General features: G+C 41.7%; 2 protein-coding genes across 5 annotated transcripts; one reads left to right on the top strand and one right to left on the bottom strand.

The window, feature by feature from the left end:
- On the top strand, positions 1-5,632 carry LOC133492898 (sodium channel subunit beta-1-like). Of its 4 annotated transcripts, XM_061805914.1 has the most exons (8): positions 278-416; positions 636-683; positions 1,011-1,094; positions 1,177-1,343; positions 2,926-3,163; positions 3,284-3,425; positions 4,937-5,011; positions 5,334-5,632. In XM_061805914.1, the coding sequence occupies exons 3-7, from the start codon at positions 1,046-1,048 to the stop codon at positions 5,004-5,006; spliced, it is 666 nt and encodes a 221-aa protein (XP_061661898.1). In that variant the 5' UTR covers positions 278-416; positions 636-683; positions 1,011-1,045; the 3' UTR covers positions 5,007-5,011; positions 5,334-5,632. The 4 variants fall into 4 exon arrangements, with proteins under 4 accessions (XP_061661738.1, XP_061661898.1, XP_061661972.1 ...); XM_061805754.1 differs by lacking the exons at positions 278-416; positions 636-683 and adding an exon at positions 1-193; XM_061805988.1 differs by lacking the exon at positions 636-683 and having other exon boundaries at positions 296-416.
- A 194-nt stretch (positions 5,633-5,826) lies between these two features.
- naxe (NAD(P)HX epimerase) lies at positions 5,827-8,979 on the bottom strand. The gene is made up of 7 exons (XM_061806075.1): positions 8,844-8,979; positions 7,872-8,051; positions 7,695-7,803; positions 7,505-7,615; positions 7,290-7,400; positions 6,745-6,892; positions 5,827-6,533 (listed from the first exon to the last, which is right to left on the bottom strand). Exons 2-7 carry the CDS (start codon positions 8,039-8,041, stop codon positions 6,334-6,336), a joined length of 849 nt encoding a protein of 282 aa, XP_061662059.1. The 5' UTR covers positions 8,042-8,051; positions 8,844-8,979; the 3' UTR covers positions 5,827-6,333.
- Between the last annotated feature and the right edge of the window lie 455 nt (positions 8,980-9,434).

Below are 9,434 nucleotides of genomic sequence, written 5' to 3'. Positions count from 1 at the left end.
ATGCGGGATGATTTGTACGCACAAATACACGAGTCACGGTCCGGTTTTAATATTTCCGAGCAAATGAGAACAGCAGCGGTGGCGGAATATATGTTGCGAGCGCACTGGCTGTTTTTACCGCACTGCATCAGGCTCAGCAGCATCCTGTGGACTAAAAGGCAGGGGGGTGCTTCTGTGGCGCAGCAAAAACACGGTACACGGAACACGGGGCGCATTCTTTTCATATTTTCCTCGCAGTCTACGGATTTGCAGGTTATTCTGCGATGCCAAAGATTCTTTTCATACACGAGGATTCCCTAGATAGCTGAAATTCCACGTTTTCCACGAGCCGCTGCCGTCGTGGGGGAGACGGGGAGAGGACCACATTTTCTTCCGAAAGAGGCCTCTAAATTGACGACAGTAGGCCATCAGATTAGGTTAAATAATTTTTTACATGATTATTTAGTGTTGTATTTCCCGCTGGTATCTTGGTAGCAAGTTGACTCTTGCACATTTATATCATATGCACTTGCATGTAGGCTTAAAACAGGCTCGTTAGTGTCCTTCGCATATGAAGACGTTACAAAAAAAGCGATTCATAAAATAATGTCTGTTATTCGACACCATTAGCGATAAATACGTTTATTCCCAAGCAGGTGGAATGATCCCTCCATGCATCCCCTCTTAAAAACCTCAGGGAAAAGGTAATTGAATTTTAAAGGGAAACACTGGGTCATCACATGAATTGCCTCGCTCTATTTTATTTTATTTTTTAAACAAAAACAGAAGGAGCACATTAATTGCATTTCTACATTTTTGAGCACAGTCAAAAACGTCCGCAATAATTTCTGCCAATGAATGCTGTAATCTACTAGAAACTGTTGATTTGAGCCAAATAAAAACAACATTTCTGTTGTGATATTAAAAACAGATTCTAGGGTCTTAGAGAGGCCTGTTTTGAATGTGAGTAATAGTTGAAGTAGAAATAAAAGTCGAATAGGTGTGTAAAAAGTACTTTATAACATTTTGAGGCGCCTCGTTTCAAAACAACGCTCCAGTCTGTGACATGACTGCAATCCGCATCCTGGTCCTTTTCCTGTCCTGCACATTGTTTGGTGAGTTTCTCTCGCGGTGTGATGTTTTGTTGTGAGGCTGTACACAACCGTGATGTAAACGTAATGGGTGTACTGCGACCAGTGCGCCAGTGCGATGGGGCGTGTGCAGAGGTGGACTCGGACACGGAGGCGGTAGTGGGCAAGGGCTTCAAACTGGGCTGCATCTCCTGCAAGATGAGGAGCGAAGTCAAAGCCACGGCCACGGTTGAATGGTACTTCAAGGCCAAAGGGGAGGTCGACTTTGTGCCGGTGAGAACATACACAACACTCACAACAAATGAGATTACAATCGCAAAATAACCAATCGAGAAAAATAATAATGCTTTCCGATTGTTGACACTGTCTGAGAAGTATTCATATTGTTGTCGTAGTTCTGCATCATCTACAAAAACATTTGTCGTATGGTACTTGGGTTAGTCAGTGAGTATAATTTATCAAATCACTTTATCCACTCTAAAAGACACCAAGAAAGAGTTTAAAGTCCCACTGACATGAAAAGCATGATTTTTAGTATGTTTTTAATTTAAAAAAAAAAAAAAAAAAGGCATCCGGAATGGACCCATCCGTTTTTTTAACCACACAACATGATTTTGACATATATGGCTTTTTGTCACTCCCGCCATGAAAATTCTCTCGAGGGATTTGTTTCGGAGAAGAACCAGGAAGTGACGTTATTAGCAGACGCCCACTAGGGCGGGTTCGTGTGATTATACCAGTTTTACCAGCTGGAAGGTAGCTCGTAGTTCCTTCGTGCTAGCTAAAATGCCGGCTCGTTGTATTGCTGGATATTGCTCGAACACTCAGGAGGATGGATTCACTCTTCATCCATTTCCAAGAGACCCGATTTGTTCTGAAAAAATGGATTGCACAGGTGCGAAGGACGAGAGCTTTGTGGGTTCCAAATGACAGGTAGGTGTATAGAGCTATTAAAAAAAATAGTTGGGAGGAACGACGCCGGCGTTGTTCATCGCCACCGCTGTCGGCGGCGTTCTTCATCGCTTCCTACATACTGTCATACTCTCAGGCAGTCTGTTGTTAGTTAGAGGTAATCCACATACTGTATCATCTAAATATGGCTCGAAACGATAGGGTAATATTGCCCCGGTCACTTCACTCGACTGTGAGATGTTCTGTTCTTCGAAAAGCGCTTCCGTGTCAGAAGGGTCGTCGGAAAAATATGAAAATCTCTGTTGTCAATGGCGTATGTCTCAGTGTGACGCCTGCTGATGATGTTGCAGGCAATATGGCCGCCACTTAGATGTCGAGTGAGACTTACGCAACATTGAGCATGGACGACGCGCTCTCTGCTCATATTTATTTTTTCGTCTAGACATTGAAGTGAATAATGTTGTATATATTTTTCATTACACTATTTTAGAATGTTTATAGGCATGTCAGTGGGACTTTAAAGTAAAGGGAAAATACTCTTCTTTATTCATTTCATTTATTCAACACACCACAGAGAAGAATGTTGTTACCAACCCTGCCAAATTTGGATGACGAAAAATTGTATATGAAACGAGGCTTCAAAGCCATTAAAAATGAAGTGGTTCTCCTGCTCTCGAACATTGTCGGTGTGTCCGCCGAATGTGCTGAGACTAAGCACAGCTCAAATGTCAAATGCCTACGACGTGGAAAAATGAACGTTATTTTGTCTTGCACATACTGGACATGTTTAAAAAGTGAAAATGCATTAATAAAGCCTCCAGTGTCTGGAATTTGTGTCACTGGGTCGTCAGAGGGCTTTTCCACATCATCACCACAAGGCGTCAGCGCTGCTGTGTATTAAAATGTTGAGTTATGAGCCACCTGAATGTCTCCGTGTCATCAGATCTACACCTACAATGGAATGGGCCCCAATATTGAAAGTGAACTTTTCATGGACCGCCTGGACTGGAACGGGAGCAAGAGGAGCAACGACATCCAAGACGCGTCCATATACATTCTCAACGTCACCTTCAACGACTCGGGCACATACCGGTGCTTCTTCAATCGCATCCTCACCTACGACAACTACGAGAACACCACCATTATCAGCAAAGTGGTCCACCTCAACGTGCTGCCGAAAGGTCCGGCACAGAACTTTAAACGTATCCCTCTGTGAACTCTCTTCTGGGTATTCATTTCTGCTGGGTTGTGTCTGGAGTTTGTGTGACGTCACCTTTTTTTGTTGTTGTTGTTGTGTACAGCCACCAGAGGTACAGCTTCCATCGTGTCCGAAGTCATGATGTACGTGTCCATCATCGGCCTGCAGGTGTGGCTCCTCATCGAGATGATATACTGCTACAGGAAAATAGCAGCGGCCGGGGAGGAAGCGTTACGAGAAGCTGCGTACGTATATTTCGTGATATCATCCAGATGTGAAAATCTTGCGGATTTAAATTGTCGCTTGAGGTTTTACAAAACTGGCAAATCCAACTTTAGAAGTAATTTTATCCTGGGATCAAGCTAAACATATCTATATCGTCAGTAAAACATCAAATGGAATGGAATGTCTGTGGCACGCGGTTATTGATATACAACTGCACCGGTGTCAAACTCAAGGCCTGGGGGCCAGATCCGGCCCACCGCATGATTTTATGTGGCCCACAAAGGCAAATTATGAGTATGAACTTTCCATGATTTTTGTTCAAATCCGTACCAAAATATCAAATTGCCATATTATAAATAGGCGGCACGGTGGATCAGCTTGTAAAGCGTTGGCCTCACAGTTCTGAGGTCCCGGCTTCAATCCCGGCCCCGCCTGTGTGGAGTTTACATGTTCTCCCCGTGCCTGCGTGGGTTTTCTCCGGGCACTCCGGTTTCCTCCCACATCTCAAAAACATGCAACATTAATTGGACACTCTAAATTGCCCATAGGTGTGATCGTGAGTGTGGCTGTTTGTCTCGATGTGCCCTGCGATTGGGTGGCAACCAGTTCAGGGTGTTCATGCCCGTTGACAGCGGATAGGCTCCAACACTCCCCGCGACCCTCGTGAGGATAAGCGGCAAAGAAAACGGATGGAAGGAAGTAAAAATAAATGAAAATAATTAAAATGAATAATCAAAAAATTGTGACACAAAGTACTGTTTATACAATATGCACTTGGGATTGAAAGGTAAAATATTTTTTTGTACTCCACTAATGTGGTGAAAGTCAATTGCAGTAACCCCTAAAGTTTTTTTTTTTTTTGTCCCACAGACCAGTTTCTTGTAAATACATATTTCGACCGACCAGTTTAGAAACAAATGACAAAAACAACTTCTAACTTTAAAGGTCAATGTGAAGTCGTTTTTGTTTTGAAAGGATTAAAATAGTCATTAAAAAAAAAAAAACACACAGCAGACTGTAAGAAACAGTTCTGAAATTTTCCAGATACATCTCCTCCTCCATAATTATTAAAATCCTGAGCATACTTTAAATAGATTGGTAGATAGTAGATAAAGAGATAGATAGATAGATAATAGATAAATAGCCACATGATTTTATGTGGCCTGCGAAGGCAAATTATGAATATGAACTTCCCATGATTTTTGTTCAAATCTGTACCAAAATATCAAATTGTCATATTATAAATGATAATGTTAAGATATCACAACCATTATTGTGTACCAAAGCATCATTAATACTCATCATCAACACATTAACCTTTATTTCTAATTCCAAAACATAAATTTCATGTGGAAATATGACGAGGCAAAACATTTTCATGGTTTTACAGTCATAACAGCCATTTGAGGGAAACCGTAACTACAATGTAGCCCACGACCAAAAAATGAGTTTGACACCCCTGTACTACTGTAATGTAAATTGCTTGCATCGTTATAACTATATTAATAATTATTTTCTCATTTCCCTACAGGAACGCCGAATATTTAGCCATTGCCTCGGAAAGTAAAGATAACTGTGCAGATGTGCAGGTTGGAGAATAGCGAAGGTGTGTTCAAATGTATCCGAATACATTTCTCGCCATATACTTTCCAATTCCGTCAAAGAAAAAAATAAACTCAACTTCTGTAAGTTCCATTGGATGTGAACATAATACACATAAAGTCATATAGTAATTGGTGAAATACACTTGCATTGATTTTAAGAAACTGTAGTGTTGCATTTGAATTAAATGAAATTCAAGTAGACTGTATATTTTTTAATTAGAAAGACTCAAGAAATGAAGACTAACTGGCAAGGTTTGAGTGCTCTGCAGTTCAGTTCAAATTACTTTTGTGGGATTGTGTCATCAATTCTATATCCATCTCCAGGTTTCCCTTTTCGGACCGAACGCATCCGCCCTACACGCCCCGCTAACTGCATGAAAACAACTCGGGGAGGGGAACAGACTGCATCCTCATCTCAAGTGCGTTGTGCATTAATTAGCCACATTGTTGAAAGCAAGCACTGTATTCACGGTAAAGTATTATGTTGACATCCTGTAAATGTACACGACGTGCACAACACTGCCTGTGGGATTGTTGAGAAAGCTTTTGACTAACTCCCCACCTCCTAATGTATGATTTAAAAAAACAACACCAAACATGTACGTTATTTATATAATAGAATGTGGATAGATTGTCTTTCCAATTGAATTGCTGGTACATTCAGTGAAACCTTAAATCTACTAATAAAGAAGAAGACCAAGATTTAGTTTTCTGTGGGTGGTAAATCGAAATATTGCCCATTTTTTCTGATTAATATCTGGTTTTACAGAAATGAAAACTATCATGACTTCTGTTGAATTTTTTAAATCACATTTAATTTCCATATAGCCACAGCAACCGGAGTATCATAAAGCATGTTAGGATCACACAAAGCAGGAGGTGTCAAACTCATTTTTATCACAGGCCACATTGTAGTTTCTGTCAGAGGTCCGTTATGACACAAACCATGAAAATCTTGAATTGACCCATCATATTTACACATTAAATTGATCAACTAGCTTTGGATTCAGAAATCAAGTGAAAATGGGTTTTTCAACTATTGTTGACGTTCAGTAACACAAAAATTCTTGCAATATCTTGTCATCATTTTCTGAGATGACAATTTGAAATTTTGATACAGATTTAACCAAAAATAAAGGAAGTTGATACACGTGATTTGCCGTTGCGGGCCACATAAAATCATGTGCCGGGCCGCATCTGGGCCCCGGGCCTTGCGTTTGACACCAGTGACGCATAGCAGTTGATAGTTGATGCGAACCAGAAAAAAAAGCAAAGATTTCAAGGGAAAATGAAGCAAATTCAAGCTGTCGGCAAATCTTTCCTCTTACAATTTTAATACGCAATCCGTGTCGGGGTAGCGGGGCAGATTGAGCTGGTACTTCTTCTCAAGGGCTGGTGGGACAAAGCGGCCTCCCAGGAAGTGATGGCGCCCCTTGAAAAGGGCGGCAGAGTTCTTGGGAGCGGTCAGAGAGATGAGCGTGTCGGGCTGCAATCCGTCGGCGCTCCCCTGCTCCACATCCCAACCTTGAAAGAAACAACGGGGGCTACATTGATCACAACGCTCTTCAGGCTTCGTTCGGATCTGCCTGTCAGCCTCGAGGCCTTTTGTGTGCATAGAAGGTCTTAGATCTTTTTGTTCAGGTCGTGAAAAATGGGAGCAAAAACAAGCGTTGCTTTATATTCCTGGTTTAGTGTGCTGTGGTTATTCCAGGAGGATACAAAAAAAGGGACAGACCTGAGGGGATGTCGATGCTGGCAATGGGGACAGTGATCTTTTTCAGGACATCGATGATGGAACCAAAAGGCTCTCGCACCGCCCCCTTAAAGCTGAATCCAAAGATGGCGTCTATCACCAGGTTGAACGCCTCATCAATCAATCGGGCCTGACAAAACAATTCCAAGATTTCAACTGTCAATTACAATATTCAATTTGTAACAAAACAGGCTAAAGGAAATGTACACAAGATAACTTATTTTCTCATCCAGACTTTCGATCTCGAGGCAACATTATGCCACACAGCTCTTGCAGAACGAGGGTAGCGGTTGCGTTTTCAGCAAAATAAATTGGGAGAACTTCAAGCACTTCATCCACTCACTCCATCCATTTTCTTTAGCGTTATGTTAAAATCCTCGTTGGCGCCAAGGGTGAGCCGGACTCTATCCCAACTGACTGTAGATGGTATGCGACGCAGAAACAATGGCAACCTTACAAAGAATTGTTTAATCGTATTTAGGTGGGAGAATGTACACCACAACACTTATTGTAACACGATGACAAACCTCAGGCATCTCTGTAAGAAAGGGGATCTCCATTTTCTGGCACTGGGTGGTTAAACCGTGAAACAGTGGTTTATTCGGCCTTTTCGGGTAGAGGATGCTGGGCTCGTAACCCTGAGAGAAGATGAAGAAATCACGACGGAAACTTCCTTTTTTAAATTGCAAGGATGCACCCCCACCCCCTCAAAAAAAAAAAAAAAAAAGTACTGGGTACTCACAAATAGTTTCAGATGTCTGGCACAGACCAGGCCATCACCTCCATTGTTACCCGGTCCACATATCACCAGAACCGTGGGTTTGGGCTTGACCAAGCAGCTCAGCGGATACGCCTTCATTGGGAAAACAAAACACGATCATCTTAAATTCATACTACTGTCATTCCAGAATGAAAAGAACATTCTGGTTCACCCTCGTGATGGCCGTAGCACAGCTCAGCCCGGCGAGCTCCATCAGCTGGTCCACGCTGAAGCCGTACTCATTGAATAGCTCCTCATCAATGTGCTGGGCCTCCTCCTGGCTGCAGGACATCCACAAGTCAGTCAAACACTAAAGAATGTCACTTTAAATCTCATCTATGAAACACACCCGAGGTATTTGATGCTCTGGGCCATGCCGGAAGCTGCTCTGCTACTGTAACAGTCCTGGTGGGTCTTAGCAAAAGGAGACAGCGTGCATTTCCCCGTTTGAGCAAAGACCGCCGCGGCCCGTGAGGTCACCAGGAAGCCGATGCCAAAGAGAGCCCGCACGCTCAGCATTCAGATGGCCCTGCAGTGCAAAACACCAAACGTGGTCCATCCTCATCATGCAAGATGTAGTCATGGCTGAGCAGCATAATCAGATGACACCATTAAATAATAACTTTCGAGGTTTACTCCCACCATTAAAAAGACATGAAAAGAGAGAGGTTAAGTCAACCTCGATTGGGATCTTGACAGACTCAGATCTTGGGGGTCCTATAAAGTGAACCAAGGACCCGAAACGCTAAAGATTTAGAGAAGCAAGATATTCCGCATCCATGGCCTTATTTAAGAGAATTGTTTGACACTGCTGGAAACAAGAATGATGCGTAGTGAGTGCATTGTGTCTAGTGTCATACTAAAAATCCTGAGCTGTTGGTGCATAATTTGTTTAAAAAAAGTTTTGTTTTTGTCATGATTAGCTAATGTAGCATGAGGCAGATTTTTGACGCATAAAAGTCGAACCAATGCTAGCCAGCATTTCAAAAAAACATCATGCAGCATGTGATTTTTAAAATTCTTCTTAGCAAAAGCATTACGTAAGAGACGGACACTTTTTTTTGCGAAATATCAAGTTATCAGAATTATCAAACATTGTAACTTTTGCCATTATTTTTTTACGGTTACTTGTATTAAGGAAATAGAAAACTTCTATTTTTACCGGTCTTACTTTTTACACACGTATGTGCACTTTTAATTTAGAAAACTGTGTGAATACTTTTGCCACGAATTTATATAATCAAAAGGGTGTGCACTTTCTGTAAACTGCGTTCCACGTGACGTAATAACAGGGTTATTAACAGTGATGAGACACACTCACCAAATGCACGAAGATTTCCCGTTTAGGATGCAAATTCTTTTTTAAATGATGAGTTATGCAGTAACACGACTCACAAAATCAAAAACACCCAGGAACTCGCTCGGTCAGAAACGGTTTACTTCCGAGGTTGGAGAGCGGAATCACAACAGTGTTCACTAACATTTCAAAATAAAACTCCAGGGGGGAAAAAATCCAGCTCAGATTTCAAAATCAAAGTTTGGAGCCATAAAATTGAGAGGTGGGACCAATCTTCATTGAAAGAAAATCCGAAGTGGTGGTTGATATCGTCAATTGATGTTTTATACTATCCATATTGTTTCCATATAGTGATTATCCGGCTCTGCATGTATTTCCCATCAACACAGAAAAATAGTAGTAACCACATGATTCCACCTTTCATTATTCAGCAAATAATGCCAACGTGGTGTGATATGAATAGTAGGTCTGCCTCACAGTCCTGAGGTTTTGGGTTTCTTGAGTTTCCACCCACTTTCCAAAACTGTGCATGTTACATTATAAATGAAGACTAAAAATTGCTCACAGGTGTAAATGTGACTGTGACTTGTTTGAAAATGGATGAACAGGAAAAAA

Source organism: Syngnathoides biaculeatus, chromosome 1 (genome assembly GCF_019802595.1).
Source record: "Syngnathoides biaculeatus isolate LvHL_M chromosome 1, ASM1980259v1, whole genome shotgun sequence".
Taxonomy (NCBI): domain Eukaryota; kingdom Metazoa; phylum Chordata; class Actinopteri; order Syngnathiformes; family Syngnathidae; genus Syngnathoides; species Syngnathoides biaculeatus.
Note: the sequence above shows the minus strand (reverse complement) of the source record. Positions and strands in the feature narration are given on the sequence as shown.

Bases quoted from the DNA above. Each gene is read 5' to 3' on its own strand.
- LOC133492898 (XM_061805754.1), top strand. From the start codon at position 1: ATGCGGGATGATTTGTACGCACAAATACACGAGTCACGGTCCGGTTTT. The intron at 1,095-1,176 runs GTGAGTTTCTCT...TACTGCGACCAG, and splicing joins CCTGTCCTGCACATTGTTTG to TGCGCCAGTGCGATGGGGCG. The intron at 1,344-2,925 runs GTGAGAACATAC...CCGTGTCATCAG, and splicing joins GGGAGGTCGACTTTGTGCCG to ATCTACACCTACAATGGAAT.
- naxe (XM_061806075.1), bottom strand. From the start codon at position 8,041: ATGCTGAGCGTGCGGGCTCTCTTTGGCATCGGCTTCCTGGTGACCTCA. The intron at 7,401-7,504 runs GTGAGTACCCAG...ATCTTCTCTCAG, and splicing joins CCAGACATCTGAAACTATTT to GGTTACGAGCCCAGCATCCT. The intron at 6,893-7,289 runs GTTTGTCATCGT...TTGTTTTGTCAG, and splicing joins TTCTTACAGAGATGCCTGAG to GCCCGATTGATTGATGAGGC.